We start from the raw sequence: 13,126 nt of genomic DNA, 5'->3' as shown, positions 1-13,126 counted from the left end.
AATCCAGGTTAAGGAGATTTAATCATTAAGGAGAATGGTTTATTGAAATAGTTGCTTAAGTTAGAAAAATATCATTCTTTCATATAACGATTGAACACAGAATCTAGATGATTTAACAAGCTTAGCTTTCATTTTAGCAGATTACAATCAAGCATAAGCTGGCCCCACTTAATAGGACCATGGCTACTCATCAAAGTTAGCTTGAGTCAATGTGGCTGTAGCCCCATTAACTCAAATGTAAATTCAGGCTGGTCCGAAAGTGGGCAACATGAAACTAAAAGAGGGGTGGCAGCCAGTTGCAGGGTCTGGCTTGGTGCCAGGATCCCCCAACAGACAGGCACCCTGGCCTCCCTCTTCTGGCCATCTGGGATGCCAGAGTTGTCCTGAAACCTGCAGAATGCTTTACAAGCAGTCCTGGTGACTGAGTCATACCAAGTTTTTTTAAATGGCATGTAAAAACCTTACCTCATCAAAATATTTTACGATGTATTTGTAGATTTCTGTCAAGGCCACTTCTTCATTAAATTCATTTTCATGTTTCTTTAAAAAAAGAAAAGCTTGTTGAGAGATTCTGAAACAACTTTTTTAAAAAACAAAAAAGGAACCCAAGATTTTATTTCTACTTTCCGACCATACCTTAGATTCCTGAGTTAAGAATTCTTCCATTTCTGAAGATGACAGTGGAGGCAAATCCCTGATTGCTTTGTAGTAAGATTTTACTTCCTCTTTGTAGGTTGGGATATCCTTGGCATAGAGAAGTTTATTAGTTGGTGCTTCCTGTAAAAAAAAAAAAGAGAACGGGAGAGAGAAAGAGGAAGAAAAACAGCAACCACCACCGAAAGAGTAAAAGGACTGTGGGAGTTCATCCCAGCACCCACGTAGCGCAGCCCCTACCCTGCTGCTGCCTCTCGGCAGCGGGGCTGCTGCTGCAGGCAGCAGGCCTTCGCAAGCATGCCCTGAGTGATTGCCTGCCATCCAGATACTTCTGGTGAGTCACCGTTATTTTCAGGCAGATTAAATGTTAATATATTCTGCCTTCCTCTCATGCAAGAACTAAAATTATTATTTTGCATGATCTGAGTTACGGTAACAATGGAACTTATTTCAATCATACTTCACTACTAATAGCTGTAAAAAGCCTGAATTAAAACATTTGCTCTCATCCTCACCCACCCGCAAATTCTGACATTTATATAAAAGATGTGACTGTAGGTCTGACTGAGCCCTTTTTATAACCATGGAAGTGGTAAGTGGTTGGCAGGGGCAGGTCCTGTTTAGTTTAATAGATTGTAAAGCTCTCCCACTGCCCTCAGGGAAGCAGCTGGTCATTAGCATAGGTGGATCTGAGAGCTGATTTTGCAAAAGTTCCCTGAATGTTTTCATGCAATTATTAAAGTGATAATATTAAAAAATAAGTAATTTTATTTTAAGTCATGATTTTTCACAAAAGTTAAAAAAAAATTCTACTCAAGGGAGGTAGATAAGTTAGTAATAGGGCCAACATCCCAGTACGTTTGAAAATGTGTCGATGGCTTGAATGGCTGTATCATTGGCTTGATGAATCGTGAATCGTGCCTATCCTGAGATTCTTTTTCACTTGTCAAGTTCAAGTAGAACCCACAAATCATGCAATCATTCATTAAAGATTTTGGGGGGCAGGCAATGGGGGTAAAGAGGTGAGGAACACTGGGACCTGTTCTTCAGAAGCTTGCACTCTGTAGTCGAGACAAACTTACACAGCGCTTACTTGGAGACCAGTAATTAAATTAGTGGCAGGGTGGAGAGTAAAGGAAAGAACTGTAGAATTGAGGGAATCGGGGGTTGTAGTAACCTTTTCTGGACTTAGGTAAGATTTGTAACCTCTTAGAACATCAATTTCCTCATCTATAAAATGAGGGTAATAACTACCTTAGGTGGTTCTTGTGAGCATTAATTGAAATATACCAAGAACATAGTAATCAGTAAACCAAGCCAAATTTTACTTTGAGTAAATAAACATTTAAGTGGCTTTCAATGTGTTATGTGCTAAAAAGAACTTTATGGGTCAAATGAAGAAAGTCTGTGGGAACTATGTCAGGGCAAAGGTCACAGCGTAGGTATGCTGAGGCTGATCTGAGTCTCCCAGAGTTTCTGGTACACATTAAGAAGCCATGTCAGAACAATGAAATGTTTGTGAGTGAATGCATAAGTACGATTTTACTCAGGTGTGTCAGGAGACAGGCGAGAGATGAGCAAAGGGAGATGAAACAAGTTCATGGTGGACTGGGAAAAGTAAAAGCTGTAGTACAGAAGGGGTGTGGGATGTGCAAGAAAATGATGAGACCAGAAAAGAGACGCGAAGCCCACTCAGGAAGGGCCGTGGTGGGTAATGGGAGGTACTTACAGTGTTTTGAGCAGGAGACTGACAAGATTCGATCTGTGTTTCGGAGAGAGAACATGAGACACTGAAAAGGGAAAGTCGGGGAGATAGACAGAAGGGGCAAGGCCCTCACCTCAGGTGGCAGTCACCCCAGTGAGGAGGGGAGGGAAGGAGAGGGCAGAGGGATGAGAAGGAAGGGACAGACGTTTTAGAAACTGAAGTGAGTGGTGACCAACCAGGGCAGAGGCTGGCAGAAGAGACCTCTTCCCTCATGAGGGAGGAAGGAAGGAAGAGGAGTCGAAGACTCCACTTTGAGAGGTTAGGCAACTTTAGAAAGACAAAAGTGAAAACGGGCTTGCCTTGAAGAAATGGGGTGATGGTGAGTTTAGATTAAGACCAGGAGTCTGAGGCATCGATCTCACTGCATTCCAGGCATTCCCAGAACCCTTCTGCCCAAGAGACACCGCTCAGCCTCAACGGACTTTCTGAAGTCTTTTAGCTACAGATAGTGCTCAGTTTAGTCTATTGTGGAGTGCCTGAATGGGACCAAAACATCTCTCTCAAAGTTTGCTCTGCATTTGCATCTTTCTTTGCTTTCTTAGGCTTTTGCTCAGCAAAGAAAAACCACAGTGAAAACAATATTGATGTTTTGATTATAAACTGACAAAGTGGTAGTAGTCAAAATCTTAGGTGAGATTTTCTTCCCCAAAACAATTTGTTATATTCAAGTAAACTTTTGGGGGGTATATTCAGATGGAATTAATTTAGGCCGATTTTAGTAGTTTTATACTTTGAATTTATAGTTTATTAGTGTCTGTAGAATGTTTTATATTTTGTGGTAAAGAGTTCTGCAATTGGGAGAGTATAATAATCAACTATTTTGATTTCCCCTTAAAAAACTAGATTAAAAGAGAAATAAGACAGATTTTAAAGAAAAACAAATTTTCAGTGACATAATTGACTATTTCTTTTTAGCTGGTATAATTTTGACCAATTGCTTATTATTTGAATATTTATAAGAAAGAGTGCGTCAGACTCATTCAAGAAATACTGGAGCTGGCCTTACCTTCCCGAGTTGCTGCTCCGTGAGAGAAAACGCGTCCATGAATGCCTGGGCAATCACTGATAAACAGCCATCGATGTGTGGTGTCTTCTTAATGTCAAAGACAAACTGTGGGTTCTTCAGGATGTTTACCCAGAAGCGCAGAGGAAGGCTGTTCCGAGAGACAGAAATGTCTTTTCAGATATGGCCGTTGCTGGGACATGGATGCTGTGTTCATCAGTTTGTAAAGGGTGTGTCTGCCCTCGTTACTGAAGTGTGCAAATCTGCTTTGTCAAGCACACTGAGCAACAGATGGCAGCATCATGCAGAACAAGGAAGGGTTAAACTGGTGGAGCACTGGGAGGGAGGACAGGAGAAATTTGAAGGTGGCCACTGACAAGACACAAATTTTCTCTGGAGAGTCCCAGGTTATATTAGATAATGATTACCAATGGGAACAGCTCAGCCAATCTTGAGAATGTGAGCTCTTCTCACTTGAAGTGCTAGACCCTGGCCTAAGCCACCATCGTGTCCCAGCTTCTGACAGCTAACTCTCACAACTACTAGCAACCCTCTCAACATACAGTTAGATCCTGTCTCTCCTCCACTCAAAACTGGGCTCTCTATCCTCCTCACAATAAAACCCCTGCCTGGTCAGGCCTGGGCCCTCACCTCCTGCTCTTCGCCTGAGTCCTAATTCCACCGGCCTCCTTGCTGTTCGTGCGTTCCAGGCAAGCGTGCGCCTCAGGACTTCTGCTTTTGTTGTTTAAGGTGCTTTAGTTGCTGAAACTGCCTTGCCCCAGATAGTCCCATGGTTTATGCCTCCACTTCTTTAAATACCTAGCTCACATGTCATCATCTCTGTGGGGCTTCTGACCACCTGGTCCAGTCCCTCCCTGTCCTCTTTTCCCACTTTGTCCAATTTCTCATCGATCACCTTCTAATCTACTACAATTTACCTATTTGATTTATTGTCTGTTTCCACCTATTAGAGTGCAAGCTCTGCGAGAACATGGATTTTTATCTGTTTAGTTCATTTCTGTATCTCCAGCATCTACCAGTAGTTGGCACATAGTAGGTATTCAAATAAATATTTGAATATGAACTTGCGGAACATCCAAAGTCCTTTCATAATCTATTTTGCAGCTCTGACCTAGCTAACTACCTCTGTCAGATGGCCACCGGGCCTCTCAATAGCCCCACTGTCCCGAGACTCGCCCGCTCAGCTGCCACTGTCTTGGTGTGGGAGCCGCAGGGCCTGCAGCACAGGAAGGGAGAGAGCCGTGGTGGAGCTGGGACAGACTCGGATTAAATGGGAGAAGGTCAGACCCAGACCCCTGGAATTTCAGCTTTTAATCCTTATTTTAAATGGTCTGGCTAACTTTAATGCTTGGGAGGGCATGGGCTTGCACTGAGGAGTTCCAGTAATTACATCATAACTCTGAGTCCTATTCCGCTCACGCACAAAGAACATTTCTAATAGAGGTAATGAGCTATGTTTCCTTCCTGAGGAGAAATTTAGAATAAATTTGGACACCTTGTCTTGCCTTAGCTTAAGGTAAAATGTTAAAAAACTAGGCACAATCCTTTGGCTAATTCTCATGGTATCTGAGTATGGCATTTGACCAAATAAAAGCAGAAATTTCTATACAGAATTGGACTGAATATAGACAGCTTGGAAATTGCAAAATGACTAATTCTCTGAAGTACAAATCTAATAGAAAACTATTCTCTAATAGAAAACTGTATGATTTCCATTTTCTAATAGAAAACCACAAAATATGGTTAATTTCTCATCTTTTGCTGGTCAAGCTAAACTTGTTTTAACATTCCAAACAAAGTCTTTTTCATGCATTCAAGATAACACTTTGTTTATTTTAACTTAAAGAATAGGAAGCTCTGCATAAGAATAGTTTTGTTTATTGTTTAAAATAGTAACAGCAAGAAACCACTTTGACAGGGTTGCTTAGGAGCCAAAAGGCTATAACTGCAGTGTCCTCCTCGTAGTTAAGAGTCTGTCCCTGGTGCTGGGACAGTCAGTACTCACCTACGGTTTGTTCTCACCTGTTTGTTTTCCAAATGTGTACGACATCAGGATCTGTGATTTTTTTGTTTTCGGCCTGGGCATCCAAAAAGTCAAAAAAGTACTTGATAGCAAATGGGGCTCTGCTGTTGGGTAAACTCCAAATGCTTCTGAAAAGTTTTTCAAGCACGGAGTGAATTGCCACCTGAAAGACACAGAACATCAGACTTGGGAGATTAAAACAAATCGGGTATTGGTTTTGAAACCATGATGGAAAATCAAATCCAAGTTCAGAGAGAATGTGCAAAACGGAGAAAAACAAGCTGAAGAGAAAGCATATACTATTTTCCGACGAGGCCAGCACTCACAGTGTGGGCCAGTGGGCCTGAAAATCCAGGCCCAGGTCCAGGTTTGGTTCAGAGCGTCTCACTGATAAACACTGTTTAGTCAAAAGGAATGATATCCTGGAAAACTCCAGCAGATGAAATGCCAGGGTAGGGCCAATATGTAAACCAAGAAGCCGAGGATGTTTGGCTCCCACTCATCACGTGTGGCCTGAAGCACTCAAGTGGCGTTGCCCTGTTCCCAGGATTTTTCCTGTTCCGTATATTTCTATTATGGTGTTTCACTGTACACTTTCCAAAGCATCTGAGTGTTTTCTAAAAACCAAATAGGCAGAGCTCTGTGGCACAGCTGAGAAAAGCAAGAGGCTCTGTCTATCCTCTACCCACTGAACACGTCAACTGAACCCCGTGCAGGCACCCTGCCCCCCTCGGGAGAAGCCCGTCAGCAGGAGACCAGGGCCAGGTGCAGGTAATAGCATTTATACTGCTAGTCATTTCATGGGGGGTGGGGGGTGATCACTGCAGACTTCTGTTAATCCCACTAAAAGCCAGGTAAAGTGAAATCTGCTCCCAATTTGGTATTCCACTGACTTTCACAGGTAACTCTTTTATATGTGAACAGAATTCTTAATTTTAAAATGAAAAAAAAATCAGTGAGGTTTCTAGTCACTGACTCCCCACTTCATTTTATTTGCAATTCAAAGAGGGAGTTTTATTGCTCATCCATAATAACAACAAAAAAAGGAGTAATTACGCTGTCAACCTAAAAAATAGTGAAATGGTGGCTAAAGGGGCGGGGAACAATATTAAATCCCTGATCGGAGGTGTTATAGTAGAAATTTGAAAAGTGCTGTTATCTTTGCAGTTTATAAAGAAGAAGAAGAAGAAGGGGGTAGGGCATTTACAATTTAAAGTTTCATTTTGCTTCCCTAGAGGGTACAAGGGACCTGCAACATTTTCACACTTCGGTGGAAATTAAGTCGAACACATCACACACCCCAAGGCAGCCACAAAAGCCGCCCGGGACAGGACGCGCACCTTGGTCGACAGCAGCTTTGTCAGATACATTTCTTTTACTTTGAACTTGTGCTTCCCCCGATGTCTCTTGCCTTGCACATCTTGGAATGCTTCCGAATCTGGTAAAATCTAAAGGAAGCCAGAGCAGAAGTGTTACCCAAGGAGACCGTTCATGCTGCAGAAGGCAGCCAAATGCAGCCGTGAGCACAGGGAGGCTGAACTCACCAAATGGCAGTGGTCCTCGGAGTATTCCACATCTGAGCACCAAATGGGGGAGAGAAAACAGCCCATTAAAAACAGAACCACAGACTAATCTGCCTTCTCATAAAATGCCCCTTTTGTGCTAAGAAGAGGCACCTTGAGCTCTTGTACTTTAGCTCTTCATAGCTGCATTCTGCCCTCCCCCCCCCCCCCATGTCTTAAGATCTTAGGAACAGTACGAAGATTGGGATGGGGACTGGAGTGGGAAGCAGGTTCCCTGTCCCTGGAAGTGTGAAAACTGGCAGAAAGATCCCTTACTGATCATTATCAAATACACCCCAAGCACCCACTGTGTCCCACGGGCTACGGGGCTTCCAACAGGGAAGCAGACAGACCTCCTTCTCGCCCTAATGGAATTACATCCTAGTCAATGAGAGAATTTCATACTACTAATTACACAATTATTTAATTACAACTGTGATAAACACGGTGAAGAAGAATTATGTGCCAAGGAAGTATTGAACAAGGGACTGACCTAGTCTGGGAGGTTTCCCTGAGGAAAGGATGTTGGCGCTAAACCTAAATAAATGGATAGTTAGCCAGGCAAATGGAGGAAGGGGGAAACAAGTGCAAAGGTCATAAGGTGAGAAGGAACGTGACCCCGTCTAGAATCCGAAAGAAGGGCAACTAGGTGGGGCCGGCTGAGCAGGTGGGAGAGTAGCAGGGAGAGATGGCACTCTGGCAAGAAACGTGGCTGAAAAGGAAGTGATGAGTGGAGGCAAGAGAGAAATTTACTTTTCGTTTTGAAGATGAGAGACTAGAGCATCTTGAAATGCTCACAGGAAAAAATACGGTAGCTGAAGGAGGAAAAGGAAGTGCAGGTGACAGGAGAGGTGATTAGTGGGGCACAAATGCCCGGAGGGTGGGAACAGACTGTGGGGCACAGAGCACAGGCAGCAGCGGGCCTCGGGTGGGAGGAAGAGCCGCCCTGGGAGCCAGGGGAGGCGCACGTCAGGTGGTAGGTTTGCTGCTGGTTGCCGAGGGAGTTCTGATTTCTGTGTTCTCGTGAAGCACAGGGTAGAGCCATCTGCTGATGGTCAGGAGAACTGTGTGGGTCGGGCTTTGAGGAGACAGGGTAGGACCGTGGAGAAGGCAGATGAGATGCCTAGAGAAACAGCGGGAGCAGGCTCAGGAAAGGCCAGCTGCTGGGTTCACCCCGGGCTGAGTGTTTGACAGAGGGGGTGAGGAAAGTCCAGAGGGCCAGAGGGGGTTGAGGGTTAGCAGCAGAGTGATCGAAATAAGGGCTCTCGGCAGGGCCAGGCAGAAGGGAAGCAGGGGCGCTGACTGCCTGAAGGTCCAACAAAGAGATCCAAACACAAGATCCCCAAATAACGAGCTCTGCAGAAGGTTCACTCTTTGAAGCCTACAACACACTCTTCCACTCCTCAGGACACAAGCACACCAGCCCCCCTATGCCAGGATGACAGCTGCTCTGTGCAAGGTGGCTTCTGTCACTCCAGCCTGATGTAACGACAGACAGCGCAGGGGGGTCCCCAAACAGGGTCCTGCAATCTACCCACCTGGCTGGCCTATTTCATCGGAAGCCCTGCATCCCCCGTGTGTACTGACCTGGAGGTAGGACCCACCGGGCCCCTCTAATACTGAATCCAGGAATCAGGAAGCCCCTACCTCCCTCCAACTGTGTGAGAGAGCAGGCCCTGTTGGTGAGGCCCAGAACCTTCCTGAGGGCTGAGGACTGTTCGCCTTGGCAGTGCTACAGTTTCTCTGGAAACGAACCTGGAACTGGACCCAGGGGTTTCTCTCAGGGCGCTGTCCCAGTGTTTTCAGCCATCAGGGAGGCAGAAGAGAGTTTAGAGAGTGGCCTAGTGACTTTCCCATAAAACCTCCCTCTTTAGTTTGTCTTCTCTCCACTTCATGGCAATGTTGCAAATGCTATCACTGGGAGGTTTGGGCTTTCTACCAGATTATCTTGTTTGTTCAGCAGTGGCAGGGCTGTATGATTATCTGCAAGCTTCCCCCACCGTGTGGGGCTCTCTCCCTTCAGCCCCAGCCTATGGAGGAGTTGGCAAGCAGCTCCAAAGACACAGATTCTGCCCGAGGTTAGGGCTGGTGAGAGGCAGCCACTGCCTTGATGCTGGGTGTCGGGGCTAACCACTCGTGATATTTTCTTGTCCTCCTTGCGGGGCTCTCATTCTCAGGACTAGAAACAGACCAGAATGGCTCTTATCTGCTTCCGGAGAACTACACGGCAACAATGCAGTCTCACCTTTCCTGAGAGGCAAAGGTGATACTTTTTAAGGCTGAGTGAGAACAAAAGGTTAACATTATGTTGGTTACCTGAAGTGAAATTTGCTATCTTCTTAAAGACTTTTATAGTGGATCCATTTGATATCTGAAAGCAAAAATAAAAAATATATGACTTGTCAAAATTTCAAGTATTTCTTCTCAACGTCACCCAGGAATTAGATGGCTGGCTGGATTGTACAATCTCACTTTTTAAATCAGTATTTATCGAGAATTCCTGTGTTCTGGGCATGGTGCCGGAAGGTGGTGCTGTGATGGTGAGGGACACACTGTTGGCAAGGAGCCCCGGGCTCTGAGGAGACCGGCCAGGCAGCACGATGCCACAGGCGGAGGCGCTGTGGGGCCGCTGGGGCTGGTCTCCCCTGGAAGAGGGAGACAAAGCTGTGCTAAGATACACCTCAGGCTCCCAGAGGTCAAGAGACACTTGGGCCACCCTCATTTCGGAGCTTCCTGCTGTGTCAGTAAGTGCGGAAACAGGTCTCCACAAAGCTGGTGTCTGGCCTCGACAGAGCCGTCCCCATCTAGGTGCGTGCCCAGCAGCAGCCAGCACGCAGCCTGAAAGCGCGCTATTCGTGACTGCCGCATGCTGGAAATGACTCAAATGCCATCAACAGAGTGAATGAATACTTTGGGGTATGTTCACACAACAGAATGTTATAATGAAACAATGAAAATGAACAAATTACTCTTACATGCCACGTGAATAAAACTCACAATGACACTGAGCAGAAGAAAAGAAGCCCAATACAGAGGAATGCATACTGTGTGATTCCATTCACGTAAAGGTAAAAAACCAGTCAAGGCTATGATGTTAGCGGTTTGGAGAAGGGAGCGGGGGTGGTGATCAGGAGGGCGGGGGCTTCCCACTGGCCCTAGTGTAGTGTCCTGCCTCCTAGCTTGAGTGGCAGCTACAGGAGTTCCAACTCATTAGCAGTCCACTTACAGTCTGTTCTCTTTTATGCAGGTGTATGAAATTTTGAAAAGGCAGCTTGTAAAATCATAAAAATTCCATACATTTTCAAATAAAAATTTAATTTATAAAGAAAAGTACTTAACATTCACTGATATAAAGTGTACAGCTCAATGAATGTTCACCGAAATACATACCTGTGTAGCTATCACCCATATCAAGATATAAAACTATACTTCAAGGTCCTGAGAAGGGCTTCCACAATCCCTTTCCAGTCTATAATTCCCCTTCTTCTTTGGACTTCCATCACTATCAGTTGTATCTGTTCTTGAACATCAGGTAATTGGAGTCATTCAGTATATATTCTTGTGTCTAGCTTCTTAGGGTCAATATTAAAGTCTGTGATGGGTATCCAAGTTGTTGCTGCTACCAGTACTCTGTCCCTTTTTAATCACTGTATAGTATTCCATTGTGTGAACACACTACAAAGAACTGCCACACACTAAAAGGAAAGGAGTACTCACATGTGCTAAGTGAAAGAAGCCAGGCACAAAAACCACAGATGGCACAATCCCGTTTATGTAAAATGTCCTGAACAGGCAAATTTCTACAGATGGAAAGTGGATTGCTAACTGCCTACAGCAGGGGTCAAAGGAGCAAGGAGTAACTGCTAATGAGTTCAAGGTTTCTTCTTGGGGCAATGAAGATGTTCTGACATTAGACTGCAGTGATGAATGTACAACTCGGTAAATACAAAAAACCCCACTGAATTGTATACTTTAAAAAGGTGATCTTTTATGGTATATAAACTCTATCTCAATAAAACTGTTAAAAAATTGCCGCAGATTTAAAATGTACACGTTTGACAAATAAATGCTTCTACGACCTCGACACACTATTGCAATGCCTGTGTGGAGTCTCTTTTGGAGATAAAGACAAGAGTTCTCACCTGAGGCCTTTGGGACTGGGGAAGCCAGCACCAGAAGGCCTTCCAGTGTAGCCCTCCCACCCTGCCCAGGGGAGCTGGACGAACAGGTGTAGAGGCAGGCCTCCATCCTCGGGAGAAGCAAACTGCGTAGAGGTGCTGCTCCCCCAAAAGAAGAGGCAGATCACAGGTACAGAAATCCTCACCTTCATTCTGGGATTGTGCTTGTTCCCGCCATCCTAAAGCGCTAAGGCTGTTCTGATTTCTAATACTAATTTGGATCTGCCTTCCCCAGTCTGCAAAAAAGTAGAAACTCAGATTTCTCTTCTGGCCTGCTGCCTGTTGGTTATCAGCACGTACAAACCTCCTTAGCAAGCACAAAGGATTAAGGCCTAAGCCCCTACAGGCTGTACCCACAGAGGAAGGAACAGAGTGCGAGCCAGCCCTGGAAAGGCCCCAGAGCACAGCTGTCCTGCTAGCTGTGTCCAGCCAGCTGCTAAATTTGGGCCACAGGTCTTCAACTACTTGCTGGTGTTTGTGACCTCTTGTGGGGAGGGAGGTCTAGGCAGGGGCTGGCTGTGGCCATCAGCCCTGTGTAAACTGTCTTGAGTGAGGCTCTGAACTTTTATTGAGCTCTTTGACTCTGCTATTACCAAACCTCCTCTCCTTTTCCCCTTGAGCCATTCATTGCTTTTCTGGCTGATTTTTCAATTTTCCTCCATATTTGATGCAATTGAATACTGTGTGCAGGCTCCCCCTTAGTAACCCTCCAACTCTGGGGTTTATGAGAATGTTAGAACATAGTTACAAAATTCTTCCCCATGAAGAGCTGGATATGATCTGCTTCTAAGCCAATAAATATCTTTTTATAAAAGGAAGCTGTGATTCATTCTGGGTAATTGTCAAAGAATGAATCCCAAATGGATCCTGTCGAGTGTTGGGCCAATACTGTTACTGTCAGACGCTTTGTTTTGCCAAAAGCCAGCCCCTGTGCTCTATAATCACAAATGCCGCGGATGGGCCCTCTGATAAGGAGCGCTGCCAAAGTTCAAATGTCTCTTCCAGAGCTGGCGCCGACCCACGGCTGGCGCTGCGCACGGGCACGGAGAGTGCGCAGGCGCAGCTTGTCCCAGGGAACTTTTACTCTGAAATTATCTCCCGAGAGCAAGTATAAAAAAGCATTTTATTAGCAGATGAGGTGTGTGTTTCTGAGCATGGATGTGTGTGAGTGTATTTCCAACTTTCACAGCTGCTCTCGGGCTGCGGCATTTCCCCCTGTGTGCTACTTCAACCTCACTACACAGAGAACTAGTAGATTTACAGATGTTTGGGGGGTGAGGTGGGTTTTGTTTTGTATTTCGCACAAGTCAGTTGCTACCAAGTTAAGGACAGAAACGCCTTTTTGAAAAGTGTCACAGAACCCAAAGTGTTAAAAATATAATGCTGTTTGTTCTGCCCGAGGAGCTCCAAATGTGTTCCTAAAAGTGACTCATTAATCCTCCTGTGCTCCTGTGAGGCGGGGAGCATCCTCTGGGCGCTCACTTTAGGAATGAAAACCAAATTAAATCAAAGAAAGATTAATGTCACTGGGTAGATCCAAGGCAGGAATATTCCTCCAGCCCAGAGGAGAACTGGTCCACACGGTGATTTCAAATTAAATTCCTTCCAGTCTTGAGGAGTCCCAGGATGCGATGTGACAACAAGGCCACACGCCTTCAGCGCCGGCTGACCCAGGCCGGACGCTGCGGAGATGAACGTCCGCTTTCCCATCATCGAATCGGGAGAAATGGACACACGTCAACAATTTAAGTCTTGAAATAAGCAGAAGCTATGCATCCTCCAAAACATTTGCAAGTGAAGGTGAGATGTCTTTGTGCTAAAATACTAACTTTACGGCATAAGTTGAAGATAATTCCATAAAAATGGATTTTCTAGCACTATAAGATTGAACTTGTATTTAATGTTAGGAAACTGCCATTT

At 45.0% G+C, this 13,126-nt stretch overlaps 1 protein-coding gene across 1 annotated transcript in view; it reads right to left on the bottom strand.

Moving 5' to 3' along the window:
- The window catches only part of PLXNC1 (plexin C1), a 154,366-nt gene that overhangs the window by 3,222 nt on the left and 138,018 nt on the right, over positions 1 to 13,126 (bottom strand). Inside the window, exons 24-30 of the mRNA XM_045830553.1 lie at positions 9,345 to 9,399; positions 7,011 to 7,042; positions 6,807 to 6,914; positions 5,466 to 5,629; positions 3,426 to 3,573; positions 637 to 777; positions 466 to 540 (exon numbers count right to left, since the gene is read on the bottom strand). Of these exons, the coding sequence (XP_045686509.1) occupies positions 466 to 540; positions 637 to 777; positions 3,426 to 3,573; positions 5,466 to 5,629; positions 6,807 to 6,914; positions 7,011 to 7,042; positions 9,345 to 9,399 (723 nt within the window). The remainder of the gene's footprint in view (positions 1 to 465; positions 541 to 636; positions 778 to 3,425; positions 3,574 to 5,465; positions 5,630 to 6,806; positions 6,915 to 7,010; positions 7,043 to 9,344; positions 9,400 to 13,126) is intronic.

The sequence above is a fragment of the Phyllostomus hastatus genome, unplaced genomic scaffold, assembly GCF_019186645.2.
Source record: "Phyllostomus hastatus isolate PE091 unplaced genomic scaffold, TTU_PhHast_1.1 phas_contig_152, whole genome shotgun sequence".
Classification (NCBI taxonomy): Eukaryota; Metazoa; Chordata; class Mammalia; order Chiroptera; family Phyllostomidae; genus Phyllostomus; species Phyllostomus hastatus.
This window is presented reverse-complemented; position numbering and strand designations above follow the sequence as displayed.